Source organism: Anser anser, assembly GCF_964211835.1.
Source record: "Anser anser genome assembly, chromosome: 3".
Lineage (NCBI taxonomy): Eukaryota > Metazoa > Chordata > Aves > Anseriformes > Anatidae > Anser > Anser anser.
Genome location: NC_139722.1, coordinates 13,445,586 through 13,463,540, shown reverse-complemented (window position 1 = coordinate 13,463,540; position 17,955 = coordinate 13,445,586). Strand labels below are relative to the sequence as shown.

The following is a 17,955-nucleotide window of genomic DNA, read 5'->3' as shown; positions in this document are numbered from 1 at the left end:
AGCTGTCTCCTGACTAGGGAGGGTCAGGAACCTTTTTGCTAAGTGCTAGAAAAAGGCCCGTGTAAGCACCACACCTAGCAAACAGCCAACAGATGCTGCAGTGATTTGTGCAGCAGTTTGTGGAAAAGGGGGGCCAGAAACTATTTGTACACGTTTTTAGCAACTGTGGTGATGAAGCCCGGGGCACAGGCCTAGCACCCACCTTGCCTCAGACCATGCTCCCTTAGGGGGATGCAGACAGGCCTTTGGGTCTCGGACCAAGGCCTCTTCCAGAGGTTGGGGCATGGACAGCAGGTGCTCCTTGCCTCTGGAGGTGTGTGTTTGGTGATGGTCTGTCTCAGCAGGCAACAGGTGCTTCAGAAAGAAGGCAGCAGGTTGTTGCAGCATCAGAGATGACCAGAAAAGGAGACTGGCTGGATCCTCTGACACTCTGCTCTGAGGATACAGGAGTATCCTAAACTCACAGACATACTGAAGTGGGGGGCACGCATCCCCCGTGTATATCAGACTGGGAAACGGAGACTTCCCCTAATGGAAGAGGCTGGAAAGCTAGCAACTTCTGGCACCAACAGAGGCTCCTGCTTCACCTGAAGATCTGCAGCTACAGATTAGGTTCAGCATCCTTGCAGCAGATTAGGGGCTGGGAGTACCTCAGAGCTCCAAGCCCAGCTGGAGGCCAGTCACTAGTGGTGTACCCCAGAGGTTCATACCAGGGCCCATACTGTTTAACAGCTTCATTAACAAGATGAACTATGAGGCAAAGTTTGCAGATAATACAAAACTGGGTAAGCGGTTGATGAAATGCTAGACTGTGCTATCATTCAGAGGGACCACAGCAGGCTGGAGAGACGGGCCAGTAGGAACCTCACGAAGTTCAACAACAGGAAGCACAGAGTCCTGTGCTTGGGAAGGAATAACCACATACACCAGTATGAACTGGATGTCATCCTTACAGTCTACTCAGCGCAGGTGAAACATCTGAGTTGCTGCATCCAGCTCTGGGCCCCCCAGTATAGGGGACGTGAACGTAATATTGGAGCAAATCCATCAAAGGGCCATGAAGGTGAAGGTCTTGGAGCATCTGCCATACCAGGAAAAGCAAAGAGAGCTAGGACTGCTCAGCCTGATGATGAAAACTCTGAGGGTAGATTCTATGAACATGTATAGTTATCTTGAGGAGAAGGAGTGTGGGAAGCATGGCTCCAAGCAAACTGCTCTGGTTGACCCTGCTGGAAGGGGAATGGGCTAGATGATTTCTAGAGGTTCCTTTCAGCCTCAAAAAGCTGGCTGCCCCTGCAGTATCTCAATTATATTCTGCTTTCAAGGGTTCTATAAAGTTGGGCTAAAGATAATTAGTATACTACTGGTCTCAAGGACAGCAAGTTCAATTAAGGTATCCAAAAATAAATCTTGAGACTTCTACACAATTTTTCACACATCAATTCGGGTACGATAACAAGCAAGATTTCAAGTGAACCTAAAACCTTCATCTCCCAAAGCCATCACACATTTTAGGCTCTAACATCAGACTCCTTCTGAAGCAACTGCAGATAACCCTGAAATAAGGCATTCAGCTCCAGATTAAAGTACACAAAATAAGTGAGGTGTTGAAACTTCCATTAGAGCCTACAGAGAGCTCACACTGAAGCAAACATTTAAGTTTTATCAACTGAAGTTGATAAATTCCATCACAGATGAAAGCTGGAATGCATGGAAACGCAAGCATTTAAGCATCTAAATTAAGATTTTTTCCAACAGCAGTAAAACTCAAGATTATACTTTTTCCCCAAAGCTACCATTTCATGTTTTCCTACAGATTCAGATACATTCCCTACTGAAAGATTTTCTTTGCAATTATCATATGCTTACTTTCGTTTTTTTCAATTAGATATATTAAGTTCTTGATTGCCATTTTATTGCAGTTTAATAGGTAACTGGCAAATACATAGCAATACAGTGTGGTAAGTCAAGGCCTACAAGCTATAGAGACAGATCTGTAAAACTGCACCATCTAAAACTAAATGAAATGCAAAAAAAAAAACCAAAGTTGAACTTAAGTGATCAAAGTTCACGTTAATGAAAATGGAAACTTTGAAGGATTCATATTTATCTAAAATTTTCTTCAACACACAATTTAAGACAACTGCCTCCCTCAAGCTCCTGTTTTTCAGATAAAACAACTTAATTTCAACAAGTGATTCTGCTCATGAATTTACAGGTCTCTAATGTCAGTTCTTTAAAGTATCAATTTTCAACTTTATTAAGCAAGTCAACTAATTACATATACCAGGAGATACTACAATCATGGAGGACTCTATATGATTTTTTTTTCCATGGGTCATATTTCCTGCTAAAAACAAGTAATTGCTGAATGCGCAATACACACACATTACAGAAACTTATTGCTTTAGCAGCAGATATAACCACATATTTTCATGTCAGGAAAGGGCATTTCCCAAGATAGAAAATTTTAGAATATTGGCAAAAGAATATGCTGACCATAAGCTTCCACTGAAATTAATTTTATTTACTAATATTCTGAATAAACTGTTCTAAGAACAAAAGAACAGGAGACAATGCTGCTTTTACTTCATACTAATAATAAGATTTTAAAACGTAAACCCACAATCATAAAAGAACAGTGGGAAAACAAAAACTATTAGTTGGAGGTGAGATGAAAGAAAACACAAAACTTGAATTCTTTTTTCTCCTCCCTATTATATACTTCTGTGGCAAGAAGCTGTCACTGGCACACACAAAGCGATGTCCAGACTACATCAGCTGATTTTTTATTTCATTTATTTACTTATTGATGGATTCATCTATTTTAACAGTTTAACTGTTCTGATATCATTTGCCCAGAAATGCACAGAAAATCAAACACAAGCATATCTATATATTAATACAATCAGAATAATTATTTGACCATAGTTTGATTCTAACAGCGCAGTTGCAAAGAATATTGGTTAATATTCAATCTACTTCATTCCTCATATTAGGAGCAGAAAAGGCAGATTTGGAAGCAAGTGTCAAGAACCCTTGTCTGATTAAAGGAAAGAATGAATTGTTTCTGCTGCCTGGTCAGAGTGCTACCAAAGCTCCATCATCCAGACTTACTATTTCAAAACTCTAGATTTAGTATATTAAGTATGAAATATGCGGAATTACTAATTAAATATTAAGCAGTTAGAAAGAGAAAACCATTACTTTAAGAGGTTAATTTTCAGTATAAGCTAGGAGAACATTAGTTCTCATCAACAACCAGTTTTTCCTTAAGATAGCTATCTCAATATTGAAGGATGAGAACAAGTTTCTAACAGAGTTTATTCTAGTATTCTATATCCAAACTGAATTTCAGTTTAAAACAATGCAGTAAATTGTGTTGACAAATTTAATCCTAGTAGCTATAATAGAATAAAAATATCTAGAAAGGGAGTTCTCACAATTTAAAAGAAATCAAGGAGTAAGTTGCCAAGTTTATCTTGCCATATGACCAGTAGATATAAAAATGGCAGATAACATTTTCAACAGAAGGAATCGCCTAACCAGGACCTATTCCAACCACATCTGCTGCAAGACCAGGTAGCCAATCAGTCCCCCTTTCAAATCTGGTATCTGTGCCCAACATGTTACTAATTAAGGAAAAAGCATCACAAGACAACTCCAAATACCAAAGCCTGGCCGTTCCAGCCAGAACAGTAGGGAAAAGTCCAGGAAACAAATCCAGAGCGGGAAAGAAAAAAGAAAAAAAAAAAACCAAGCAAACTATAACCAGCCCTTAAACCCATCAAATTCAGAAATATCTTTTGAAGCTATTTCTGACATTCTAAAAATGCTGCTAATGCAACATACTCAGACAGTAAATGATGCAACAAGTAAACAATTTTCTGTATTTATCAAATACAGCACTTAAAGCTAAGTGTTGCATTTGATAAATAAAAATCATGTGTTCTTGAAGAATCAAAAACATACAGATAAACTGACCCAGGCTGCCAAGGCAAATACCTCAGACGTGTTCTCACTGCTGTTTTCTCTATACCTAAGCTACAGTTTCATTGAAGAAGCATACAACAAGCCTTTCTGAAAGAGTGCTTAAGGTACTCTCCAGTACACATGCTAAGAATACATCTTCCAAAAACCAGAAATTACTGAAATTAAGGCATACTACATGACTAAACAGCCCGTGACCACCACATCTCCCTCTCACCAGCATCAGTATTAACTGCAAATAAACAGAAAATAAACGTTTATTTCAAAGAAACTGAGATCAAGTCCTGTGTTTGTTACAAAGAAAAGTTAGTCTTCTCAAGTTAAGGCACTTGATAGGTCAAGAAAAAAAAGCATTTCTCTTAAAGAACTTAAGGAAACTTAAACAACTCTTAAAGAAAAATTAGTCAAATAGCCAACAAGTACCATAGCTTGAGGCTAAAAAAAATCCAACTTCAGAAAAACAGAAACTCAAAAAGTTATGCAAAAAGAAAAGCTTTCTTTAATTTACATTTCTAGAGGCAATAAAATCTACTTAGATCTTAACCCTAGCGAGGGCTCTTTAATACTAAAGACATGATACCCTATTCACAGGATATACATGTCTATAAGGAACTCTTCTGGAGTTCACAAGTGTGCTAGTTGTCATTTGTTCTGGTGTTTGAGTGTACCAACTGTCTCACTCAAGAAGCTGAACTTCCCTCAATATCTTTACTCATTATTAGTAAAGTGAGACCACCAACTAGGCCTTGTTTCATACGTACAGCAATATGTGACTTGTTATTGCTGACTTATTAAATACCAAGATTAAATTAGATACCTCCTCCCCTCCTTTTTAAACATGTTCAACACACTTTGTTTTATTTTGCCACCTTTGTTCATCATTTCGATATTACTGGCAGATAGCAAACAAAATGCTTACCTGTGACCAGGATGGTAAATGACAGTTGTTATTCCATGTGCATAATGGCTACTAAAGCTGAAACTGTGACTTTCTTGAAAGCTTTGATTTGTTCCAACACTAAGTATGGGTGTAAAAAAAAAAATTTAAATTAGATTTATTTTCTTTAAATAGTGGGAAAGAATTCCTTTGAAGTTCATGGTATCTTCTCCAAGTAAGACAAAACTTGTGCTTACCTTACAAGATAACTTCTCAGCTCTCCACGATAATTAACGACAAGCAATTCAGCTGACCACTGGGCACTTGCTTTATATTCTAGGAAGATTAATCCAGCAACAGCATAACTCAGATCTCCCGGAAAACTTGCTGCCTTTACTCAAAAATGCAGAAAAATATTGAGAGAGAAAGGCGGGGAAAGAAAGAAGAAGGAAAAAAAAAAGTATCTTGGTTACTTTTAAGAAATTCAGAATTTACTACTTTTATGAAAGTGTTTTTAAAAAACTAATGTTTCATAGTTTCTAATAGTAACAAAATACACTTCTTTGATCTTGATCTTAAAGAAAGCTTATTAATAAAAAGTCCACAAAAACAACATGCTAAGGAAATAGACTTTAAAACCACTCCCAAATTAGCTTAGTGCAACCTCTGAATACAGAAAACAAAACATGTAATTGTAAACAAAACATGTAATAGTTTGCCTAGCACAACATGTTCTCATACCTACCAATGAAAAAATTCTCATATTGCTTTATTAGCAATATTTCCTCAATTTATAACACAATCTGCCCATGAACTGCAGATTTCTCATCTGCTATTACAAACCATAACCATTTGCACACACACACTAAGTAGAAGATTCTGTATTTCCACAATCTGATGTACCTGCTCATCTACCACAGTTCTGACCAAGATAAGATGAAAACTCTGCCTAGATAAAACAGCACAAAGGATATGTTTTGCATATGCTACACATGACTTAAACTTAGTTAACTTTAATGTAACTGTTATATGATAAATACTTCATAGCATATCCATGCATGGTATTCATATTGTAAGCCTTAATATCAAAGTATGCCACGATTTACAAAAAAAATAAAAAAAAAATTACCCTTTATCCTTACAAGAAGTTAAATTTGTACAAATTTAATCAGAGACAGCACTTACCGGTGAAATGACCAAAAGCTCGCTACCCACTAGGTCAAAAACTCTCACAGTTCCAGTACTCTCAGCATAAGCAAGTAACGTACAGTCATGGCTCCAAGCCACTCGTCTCCACTGCGGGTTAGGATCTTTTGGCACTACAGAAAAGGAAAACATTCTTAAAATAAAAGTTTCTTTCACCAGTCAATGGCCACAGTCTGAGTCACAACAAAGTGAACTGTGTTGGACCATCTGACAACCTCCAACTCATCCAGTGTTGGAAAAACAGCACATAAGAATTTAAGTGAGCTTTAAACTGATTTGTACAGAGTAACTTTCATGGTTTGGAACCTCTAGTTCTATAGATGGTCACTGCCCGACAGACAATCGTTCATCTACTTACTTCTGAAAATAATATTTGCCGTGTCAGGAGGTAGAGATAAGGACAAGAAAAAGAGAACTATAATCCCTTAAACAAAATTTTTAAAAAAAAAGACATCTGCATTAAAAATTGCATGATTCCTGTCATCATTATAAACTTACCTTCCAAAACAAAAACAAACATGAAAAATAAAAAAACTCCAACATCCACTATGCCTTCAAAATCCATTCATTTCACTATCACTTCATTTCAGGTGCTGTATGTTAATCAATGCGAAAAGAATCAGCGGGGGGAAAAATGGAGCTAATCACAGAGCAAAAATATTAAGAGACTCCTCACGATACTTTTAAGAAGTTAGTAAACCAATACCACCACTTAGCAACACATGAATAAATAACAGCCACATCAAGTAACTATATAGAGGTTGCCACATTACCTTGGCATTTTCCAACTATGGATCCAAAGTCATCTTTTGCAGACCTGCAGATTAAGATTCACGGATTTAGACTACACACACATTCACTTATTCAATTTTCCAGAATAAACTCAGAGCTATAAAAATACTTTAAGTGCACAATCCAAAGGCCTGAATGTATTTGACTACTTGTTCAGAAAGACAGATAGCAGCCTTCACCCTCAGGCAGCTAGTCTTGGTAACAATAGAATTTTAGAAACCCTCCATATAACCCATAAAAAAATAATACCCCAGATTTAGCAGTAATGTTGTTCAAAATTCTTCCTGAAGTTCTGAAATGCTGGGTAAGTCTTTTTTTCCTTAAACTAGCCAGTATTCTCTAAGTTACAATTTAGAAACAATGCAAGAATATAGTTACATTAATACAGTTGAAACACAAGATTTATTCTATAGTTTATAAGCTGACATTTATGGTGTTCACATCACTTGTGATTGAAAATTTTCATACACTTGCTTCTTTTACATACAAATGGAAGGTCTGACCTTCTAGCAAATGGATTTTTGTGAAACAAGTAAACATACTCAATCAAGATCTGTTCTACTGCTAAATGTGTTCTTGAACTGGCAAAGGAAAACTTGTTGTTAGAGAACAGAAGAAAAAGGAAAATGTGAGTCTTTATGGCAATTCGTATCACTTGTAAAATAAAGTGAAGTATTATACATGCCACCTATTATACAGAGAAGTGTAATACTAGCTCCTTGTCTCACTTCTTCTCACTTTAAGGGGGAATGGAAAGGCAAAGGTTAGAAAGACCATGAATTGGAGTTTAGCACTTGCTTTTCTTTCACATCTTAAAAAAATTAAAAAAATAAGACACACACAAACACATCCCAACATGGAGGGAAATACAGATAAGTGTTTATATATAAATCCATAGCATTTATAAATTGTTTTTTGGGTGTGAGTTGTTTTTAAAATGGTGAGTGGGCGAGACCTAAAAAGAAATAGAAGGCTTTTGCTTTCTAAGTGATAACACATTTTAAGATTATCCCATAGACTAATTTCAGGATATATGTAGCATTCTAAAAGAATAAAAAAAGCATTTAAAACCATGGTTAGCAAGTCACTAGAAACACTCTCTTGTAACTCTCCAACTGTGGTTATGAAACAACACATAATCATAAGTTACCTGATTTCTACACATTGGTCTTGCACAACTGCCAACAATTTACCATTGCTGAAAGAGGAAAATAAAGGAATGAAAGTTAGTTAAAGTCCAGTCCTTTCAGAGTGTGGAAGAGAGCTCTGTGCACTTTTCTGCATGGTTAAACATAACGTCCCAATTTGTTATGAAAGAGAAAATATCACTTCTTATACAAAAAAAGTGTTTTAATAGAATTCCCCTTATGTCACTGAAACATATCTGTCACAGTCTCTAACAGCAGCACTAAGAAAACAGAAGCAGTGCCTAGAAATGTTACTGCTGGGCAAGTCAAAAATCAGACGTTTTTTATGGATAAGTTTATACCAGCAATACTTGAAGACTTTGTATTCCTTTATCTGAACCACATAGCTACCATACTTCAGGAAGTCAGGCCATCTCCTTAGCAGCAGGCCTCCCACAGAATCACAGAATTGTCTACGTTGGAAGAGACCTCCAAGATCACCTAGTCCAACCTCTGACCTAACACTAACAAGTTCTCCACTAAACCATATCACTAAGCTCAACATCTAAACGTCTCTTAAAGACCTCCAGGGATGGTGACTCAACCACCTCTCTGGGCAGTCCATTCCAATGCCTAACAACCCTTTCAGTAAAGAAGTTCTTCCTAATATCCAACCTAAACCTCCCCTGGCGCAACTTTAACCCATTCCCCCTCGTCCTGTCACCAGGCACGTGGAAGAACAGACCAACCCCTACCTTGCTACAGCCTCCTTTAAGGTACCTGTAGAGAGCGGTAAGGTTGCCCCTAAGCCTCCTCTTCTCCAGGCTGAACAATCCCAGCTCCCTTAGCCGCTCCTCGTAAGACTTGTAAGACAAAGACTCCCGTCTTTGTACTTAACATACAACATCGCAGCTGGCATGTCACACATCAAAAGGATCACCACTTCCCTCGAAGAATCACCACCTCTTTCAATACAAAACTCTTGCTAAACCACTGATCGTACTTAGTGATAATAAGCTAAAATATTCCATACTACTTTCATGTTTCTTTACATATGTTTATGCTTACTTTTAAAAGCCAATGATTTCAATGATGCTCCTAAAATTACTATAGAATAGCTGTTTCTAGCCTTGGAATTCTTGTTTCTTCCTTCAACAAAGGAAACAGCAGACGGCTTGAGGGTACACATTCACTTTCCACAAATTTAAAAATAAACAATTTATATTACATATCCTGTAAGTTATAGGCCTTTAGCTGATCAAACTCAAGTTCTGAATACAGTCCCAGCAGAAGTATTACACTACAAGCTACTTTTGCTAAAATGCTAAAAGTATACACAGACATGCATGAAAGATGCCTTAAAATGGAAATGCTGTGGAAGCCCCTAGAGAGCAGACTGACCTTTCTTTCCCAAGGCTACCTCTGAATGCCCCCTGTAGTTCTCTTGACCAGTAAGAGTAACATTACTTTAGCATGTTATTAATTCAACATTGCTATCAATGTGGGCAGGACGGAAAGTATTAATACATCCGCTATTACCAAATACTGAAAGCATATAAATACATAAGCTGGTTACCTTGCAAGTACTAGCTGCCAGTTTATCTGCTTATTAACTAGACGAACCAGTCCATTTGGCAGACAAAACTTCGCAGGGCTGAAAAAGATAAATAAATAAGTATTAGCCCAAATCAGAACATACGCCTAGCAATACATGAGATATACACGCCAGGTGACTTAGCTTTAAGATAGCCAATCACCTGGGAAGTTTTAGCAACTACAACTAAACGTGAATCAGCAATGCACCCTGCCAACAGCACAGGTTAACAACATCCTCATTTGAATTAATAGAATCATAGCTACATTTTAAGAGATCTAATTATTTACTCATCATTCTTCAGACTCTGGTCAGCAGCCAGTTTGAGGTACCCTACCACAAGGACACCAGTAAACCGGTGTGCTACCAAGATGGTCCGGGGACTGGAGCACTTGCCCTGCAAGGACAAGGTGAGGGAATCGGAGCCTGGAGAAGCGAAGGCTTCAGACAGAGCTAACCAAAGCCCTCTGGAACCTACAAGGTTCCAAGAAGAGTCACTGAGGTGCATGGCAGGAATGCTGATCAGTTTAAAACAGAGGAGATTCCAAGCTGACATAAGGAAAAGAATTCTTCACCATAAATACAGTCATGCCCTGGAAAATGCTGTCCAGAAGCTCTGGGATCTCCATCCTTAAACATTTTCAATACCTAGCTGGATCCTAAGGAACCTGGTCTGAGATTGATATTCATCTTGTTTCCTTCCTCCTTTGTTTCTAACCGTATGTTATAAATACATGAAAATGGCAGCTAGAATCAATTTTAAAAGCTAGAAAACAGACCATCAGTATGACTACTGATATAAAGAAAATTAAATAAGTTCATTCTGTTTGCAGCTGAATCCTTACAACCTGGCTTATATGATGGCATGGATCCCGCAAACACAAACAAAAAAGGCAGAAAATAAAGCAGACCACCAGAAATAGGGAAAACAGCAATGACTGCTGACTTACTGCTATAGTACTATTTCACAGTGAGCAACACCATAGCCCATTTTCATACCTCAAAAATAACAGAATACCTCTAAAGAGGGAGAACTGATATCTTCAAACACACGAAGAGCTTCAACAGAGTGGTATAATCAGAGTTGAAATTCTCCAGGAACACTGTATTTATTCCAGTATGTTTCAGTGATCATTTTAGTGTTTTCTGAATCAGAATTACTTACAAAGCATTTTATACAACAGTTTGAATTGTTAAAAAAAATAATAATAGTACAAATTATAGCCTCAATAGAAACAAACCCTGCCATGCCACCATACCTGTCATTGAGGCTTAAAAGAAAACAGATTCACTGGAAGTATCTCAACTAGGAGTGGAGAGGAAAAACAAATGTTTTGAGAAAGAGGATGTTCCAACTGCAAGTTTACTTAGACTTCTTATAAAACCAAAAAGTCAAACTAGCACACACTACTTTTTTTCTAGATAGGTTTCGGCTGCAACTCAAGTAGTTTCAGCCTCAGTTGATGAAAAGATAATATTCTACGCAGTGTTCAGTTTTATTGTCATTAACAATAACTTTATATTAAAAAGGTATCAAAATATTACCAAATAAAAAGATTAAACATTATTTTCAAACCTACCTGTACCAGATATATCGAAGCAGAAACAATGCAGGACCTACAAAAATGAATAAGCAAGCAAAAATTAAATCCCTAGCTGTTTTAAAACACTCTTCAGCTTACTGTACATAGAATTTCAAAAGTTCTCACAAAACAAAAAGTTGTACAGGGAAAAAGCCTCTACTCTCGGTCAGTGAATCCTTATATTAAAGTAAATGCAAATGTCAAATTAAAAAAATCAGAAATGAGTATTGATTTTTTTCTAAGAGAAATGCCTATGGAAAGCACAACTCAGTTAATGCATAAACCAAGAGCTGAATTTGCAACAATCATAATATCATAAAGCTTCCTCACAGAGTTGTCTAAATAGCAAGTAGCCCAATTGTAAGAACTGAGAAACAGAAAAACAACATCTTGCACAGTACAACAGGACTTCCAAACTTTTTAGATGTTTTATTATTTTGTCCCAATAACCTAACAGAGGCAAGAGAGCTCACAAAAATGAAATACAGTAACACAGTAATAGTGATAATCAGAAAGTATCTTTCTAAAAATACATCTTCTGCTCTATTTCCATTATACTAGCCACCCTAAAGAGGAGAAAGTGTAAATTTTACTGGCAATCTACACATGATTCTTATGAGTCAGGAACATAAAAACAAGTCATATTTACCTGTAATTGCTCTAGTGATGATAAACGATGCACCATGTTTTCTGTTGCCTCTTGGCTGCAATTACAACAATAATGGTCAAACACTATGGCATACATTTTAACTTAAATATTGCATCCATACTATATCCAATCAGCATTCACTGATTGAATGTAAGCTGCCTGCTGGCCAGAAGTTCCTTACTTATTTTTAATCACTCACTACTTTATTTAGTGAGTAATTTAGCCACATAAGTTAAAGCAGGCTATAGAACCAAATAAATTCAGTAAGTGTCAACCTATAACAAACAAAATTTACTACAAATTACGTATCGATTCAACTTTGCCTTGGTCTATGGGTAGTAAAAAAAAAAAAAAAGAAGAAAAGACATTGCCTTCTGACTAGGTTCTCCTGTAAGGTGTTACAAATCATTCTTTCTATGCCAAATGAATGCCAAATTGAACTGTAATCCCCAGAAAAAGGTCAAAGCAATTGGTGTTCAACATACTATCCCAATATATAACTGCTAAGCTACATAACGACTGCTTATGAAAGTTCCAGAAAAACATTTTTAGAAAAAAAGACCACTGAAGTAAAACTTATGTCAATCTGTACTGGTTACCACAGCCATCCAATTCACTGCATCTACTCAACAGCCTTGTACAGCCTTTCCAGCACTCTTGCTCTACTTTCATACGTGGGAGGACCAAACTACTGCATAAATAAAAGCACTCTTCAAACACAGAAAAATGAAGCAAAACATAGGATTTATATTCCTAGCTATAAAAAAGGTAAAGTTTTCAGAAGGCAGCAAGAAGTTAGGAAAAACAGATTACACAAAGAAGATAATAAATAAGGAAGACATCACACACAAAATGAACTTATACTTTCCTACTCAAAATATGAGAACATCACAAACTGAGCACTAAAGTAGCTAATAAATGAATTACCTCTTCCCTTCAGTATATAATGCATAGGGCATATCATTACTTGTTATCTAAGATAGTCAGACCTCTTATTCCAAGTTATATGGCAGCAAGCACCAAAGGACACACTAACATGAAAATTCAGGAGTACTTGCATGTTTAAAAATATATTTGGGCTCCCAAATTTAAAATACTGAAGTAAATATTAGCAATTTTCTATGTAAAGCTTGCAATCCAGAAACAGTGTTTGAAATAATCAGGCTACTTTCTCACAGCATATGAGAAGTCAACACATGTACTAACAGATAATGTCCAAAATTCAGGTTGATCAATCAGTAAATAACAAGACATTAAAGTAAAAGAAGTGAGACTACAAATTATTTGTCACAGCTATCATAGTACCTTGGGGTACTGCAATTGTTCCTAAGGAATTTGAAAACCAGAACCTGATAAGATTTTTTTGGATTAAGAAAAGCCTTTTTGAAAAATATTTCCAAATATTGCTTATACATATTACTATGTATATTACTATACTCTCCAGACGTTTTTCCCCAAGTATTCTTAATGCTCACTCCTGAGACTAAACTGCATTATTATTCCACGCATCTTAACCCTTCACAAAGCTGATTTACTCCTACTCTCTGAAGACTGGAATTTTATATTTTGAAGTAACAGCCCTATCACCCCAGGTACAGTAATGGCTACCAGATCTGTAAAAGCATTTCCCTGTCCAATGTATTTATTTTTTAATTCATTCCTGCCTGTAAGAACAAGTTTGTCAGAGAATTCCAGAAATAAAATCCAAGTAACTTCCTCATTGACTAGATACCTAATTCAGTTCAGATTTTGTTGTAAGCATGCTGAGTTTAAGGAAAAAAAATAAAGAACTTTAAAGAATGTCAAAACATTTGGTGATAATGAGAAAAAAAACACCACAGAATCAAGTGATATAGCCAAGAAGACAGACAGAACATGTTTAGTGTAGAAGAGTTGTCTACCTGTACTTCCATGGTTCAAATGATTCTTTGAGTCCTCTGCTGCAAACTCCCCCACAGAACCACTGTCTCATTCAGTTTTCAATGATGAATTACTCAATAATTCCTTTCATTCTTGTTAGGTATTTCTGGATTCCCAGGAAAGATGTTATACATGATCATATCACTGCACTGAATACAGGTTGCTCAATTTCCATACCAGTCTCTTTGTGGGCACTGTCAGTTTCTTGCACTCATTTTTTACAAATGTCTGTTAATTTCCCCCAGAAAACGCAATACAGACAAATTAGAATACCAACAAGAACTAAAATTAAAACTAATTTGGGGTTCCAACTTACAAAAAAAAAAAAAATCCATGCAAGATCTATTGCTGTATTGAACAGAACTTTACACTTTCATCACAGGATCTATCTTCCATCTTCCAGTGGGTGTAATCACAGTTACAAGAGCTCAGAATTTTTGCAATCAAAAATGAATCACCCCAAAGGAGATAACAGAAAAATAAAGCAAAATCAATAGAGAAAAGTTTGGTTTAAGGCCTTGCTTTGGATCCCAGATGACTGCATAGAAAGAAATCTAATTTGATTTCCCAATGCAGCTTTCAACTTCCTTTCCCTTTCTACTTTCACTCACTCATTCCTAACCAAACAGTTCTACAAGAAATACAGCAGGGATCCTTTTGTGACTTTTTTTCTGAACAGCATGAATAAGCCATGATTAAAGAAACAAACGTTAAAAAGTCCAAGTCACAATCACCTAAAGAATGAGGTTTTACTCCATAAGACCATAACACCATAAAAAAAAGTTTGTTCCCTCATGTAAGTATGTATGTGGAAGAATGTAACTTGTTATGAACAAATACAGTCTTCCACCTGCAATATTTTTATATCTCCTCTGTTCAGAGGTTCCCATTACACATAAAACCTTGTTAAAATACTTCGATAATCTGTTTTTTGTGGTAAATGCATTAACATCTGCACTGGACTTGAAAGTCTAATACAAGAAACAGATAAAATCACATGGCTTGCAACTTCTATGATCAAATCAGACAACAGTTGAGCTAGAGATAGGCTAGCTCAGCAAGTTTATATTGGGTTTACGTGGCAAGGTTTTGGTGATGGGGGGGAGGCTGCAGGGGTGGCCTCTGTGAGCAGAGCCCAGCAGCTGCCCCATGTCAGATCAGAGCCAGCTGCAGCCAGCTCCAAAAGGGACCTGCTGCTGGCCAGAGTTGAGCCAGTTAGCAATGCTGGTTGGGCCTCTCGGAGACCAGACTGAAGAAAGCGGAAAAAAAAAAATTAAAAAAACTGCTGTGCAGCTGCAGCTGGGAGAATGACAAGTGAGAAAGTGTGAGAGAAGCAGCCCTGCAGATGCCAAGGTCAGTGCAGACGGAGGGCAGGAGGTGCTCCAGGCACGCAGCACAAGCTCCCCTGCGGCCCGTGGAGAGGCCCCTGGTGGAGCAGGCTGTCCCCCTGCAGCCCATGGGTCCCACACGGAGCAGATCTCCACGCTGCAGCCCGTGGAGGAGCCCCCGGTGGAGCAGGTGGATGTGGCCTGGAGGAGGCTGCGGCCCATGGAGAGCCCACACGGGTTCCTGGCAGGAACTGCTGCTTGTGGAAAGGAGCCACACCAGAGCAGTTTGATCCTGAAAGACTGCACCCTATGGAAGAGACACATGCTGGAGCAGTTCATGAAGGACTGTATCCCATGGGAGGAATGCCACATTGCATCAGGGAAGAGTGTGAGAAGGAAGGAGCGGCAGAGCTACAGACAAAGCATTACAAACTGACTGCAGTCCCCATTCCCCTGTCCCGCATGGGACAGAGAAACAAGATAGAAAAGCCGACACCAAAGCTCACCCATGGAAGAAGGGGGACGGAAGTACGATGTTTTTAGTTCTCACCACCCTACTCTGTTATCAGTCGCACACAAATTAAACTGGCTTTACCCAAGCCAAGTCTGTTTTGTCTGTGAGGGTAATTGGTCAGCGATCTCCCTGTTCTTATCTCAACTCATGAATTTGTCATCGGATTGTCTCCCCCATGTCTTGCTGAGGAGAGGGAGCGGTGTGGTGGGCACCTGGCAGCCAGCTCAGATCAAACCACCACAAAAAGAAATAATAAAGATAAATGAACATCTCAGCTTTTCCACTGACCCATAGTGAAAAAAAAGGTAGAACGTCAGTAAAAACTTATAAAACAACGGCTTGCCATCTTTTGAGCTCTGACATCTATTTGTGCACCTTGCAGACACAAAATGATGCAAACTTTCCTTTTCACTCATGAGGGGAAATCCCGACGTAACCCTTCTGTCCTGCAAATCGGGACAGGGAGCCGATTTGCCTCGTGCCAGGTAACCTTAACAACGTTCCCACTTCCACCCGCACTCCTTCCATAGCTGTCAGCACAGCTGCTTCTGGGGATGACAGAAGCAGAGCAGGAACGAAGCACCACGGAAAACCGGGCAGGGCACCGTGACGGGGGCACGGAGCAGGAGCTGGGGGCTCGCCCCGTTACTGCGCCCGTCCATGCAGCGCCCGCCTTCCTCCTCCTCCTCCTCCTCACACCCGCTGACGTGGCCGGTCCCCTCCCCCAGCCCCGCGGCGGCCACCTCACCTGCACCTCCGTTTCGGGAGGCCACTCGGCGTTGAGCAGCAGGTCGTACAGCACGTTCTCCTCCTCCGCCCCGCCGCCACCCTCCTCCGCCCCGCTCCCGGCCGCCATGCCCGCCGCCCTCCGCGCCCCTTCCCTGCCGGCAGCGGCGGTGGCGGCCATGTTCGCCCAGGCCCCACCCACAGCCAGAAAGACGACGGTGGCTGGCGGAACCCAAAGTGCTGGCGTCCGGCGGCTCCGCGGACGGACTTTAACTCCTTCATAGAACTGTTAGGGTTGGAAAAGACCTCCAAGTTCACCTGGTCCAACCATCCCCCTACCACCAATGTTCCGCAATAAACCATGTCCCTAAGCACCACGTCCAACCCTTGCTTAAACACCTCCAGGGACGGTGTCGCCACCACCTCCATGGGCAACCTGTCCCAATGCCTGACTGCTCTTTCTGAGAAGGAATGTCTCCTCATTTCCAACCTAAACCTTCCCCGGCACAACTTGAGGCCGTTCCCTCTAGTCCTATCACTAGTTACCTGTGAGAAGAGTCCAACCCCCAGCTCCCCACACCTTCCTTTCAGGTAGTTGTAGAGCACAATAAGGTCTCCCCCGAGCCTCCTCTTCTCCAGACTAAACAACCCCAGTTTCCTCAGACGTTCCTCGTAGGGCTTGTGTTCCAGGCCCTTCACCAGCTTCGTAGCCCTTCTCTGGACATGCTCCAGGGCCTCAACATCCTTCCTGTACTGAAGGGCCCAAAACTGAACACAGTACTCCAGGTGCAGTCTCAGCAGAACAGGCTTGCTGTGGCCTTTGCTGCAAGGGGGGCTCTGGAGAGGTGCCTCTTGCTGAGGGAGAGAGAGGGAACCCCAGGGAAAATACCTGGGACTGCAGCCTGATGCTGCTTGTCCAAAATCCGATAGTGAGATTTAACATAGTAGTCTTTAAGGTCCCTTCCAACCCCACCCATTCTATGATTCTATGAAGAAACAAAGAACGTAGTCAAGGGCAAAATGGGTTAATTAAACCCTTGCTGAACATGAAAAATAAACAAAAAATGAGCAAATTAAAAAATAGCAAAAACTATATATTTCTTGCAAATTTCCTCTGGCTTTAATGATAAATGCAGAAATCTGTTACACAGAGCTTATCTTAAATACTTTAGCCCCGGAAACTTCTTTTGCACTCACAGAGTTCTACTATTTCAGGCAAATAAAGATGAACATGTTTATAAATTGTGAAAAATGTGAAAGAACTAAGGCTTCAGTCTGTTTCATAAAGCTTTCTTAATACTAAAATAAAATCACAAGCTGCCGCTTTTGCTCCCATACTCTAGTTTTAACTGGCGTTTAGTAACCTCTTTGTAGATTTTTCATATCTTTGTGTTTAAAAATGATTGGATTTGTCATGTATCCAAAACCAGGCAAAATTATGATCAACATACAGGGAATAGTGGAAGAAAGGAAACATATCAAATTAAGATATTCCCAAAGGAATTATTGTTAAATGAAAAAGCTGTCATGATACAGATGATATAAAATACCTGTTGTGTTTTTCTCTGCAACACATTTTCTACATTATAAATTAACAATAAACAGGGCTCGGTGAACATTTTTTTAAAAAGGTTCTGAAATAAAACTTC

The 17,955-nt window shown here is 39.1% G+C and overlaps 1 protein-coding gene across 3 annotated transcripts in view; it reads right to left on the bottom strand.

Annotated features, from left to right (window-relative positions):
* Positions 1–16,530, bottom strand: part of NBAS (NBAS subunit of NRZ tethering complex) — a 191,295-nt gene extending 174,765 nt beyond the window's left edge. Inside the window, exons 1-9 of one of the 3 annotated variants that reach the window (XM_083828261.1) lie at positions 16,329–16,530; positions 11,819–11,873; positions 11,167–11,203; positions 9,569–9,646; positions 8,016–8,063; positions 6,847–6,890; positions 6,053–6,186; positions 5,125–5,258; positions 4,910–5,008 (exon numbers count right to left, since the gene is read on the bottom strand). In XM_083828261.1, coding sequence (XP_083684387.1) covers positions 4,910–5,008; positions 5,125–5,258; positions 6,053–6,186; positions 6,847–6,890; positions 8,016–8,063; positions 9,569–9,646; positions 11,167–11,203; positions 11,819–11,873; positions 16,329–16,487 — 788 coding nt within the window. In that variant the 5' untranslated portion in view covers positions 16,488–16,530. Of the gene's footprint in view, positions 1–4,909; positions 5,009–5,124; positions 5,259–6,052; positions 6,187–6,846; positions 6,891–8,015; positions 8,064–9,568; positions 9,647–11,166; positions 11,204–11,818; positions 11,874–13,719; positions 16,274–16,328 lie in introns of those variants that run through there. The other 2 variants (XM_083828259.1, XM_083828260.1) reach the window with 2 other exon arrangements.
* Between the last annotated feature and the right edge of the window lie 1,425 nt (positions 16,531–17,955).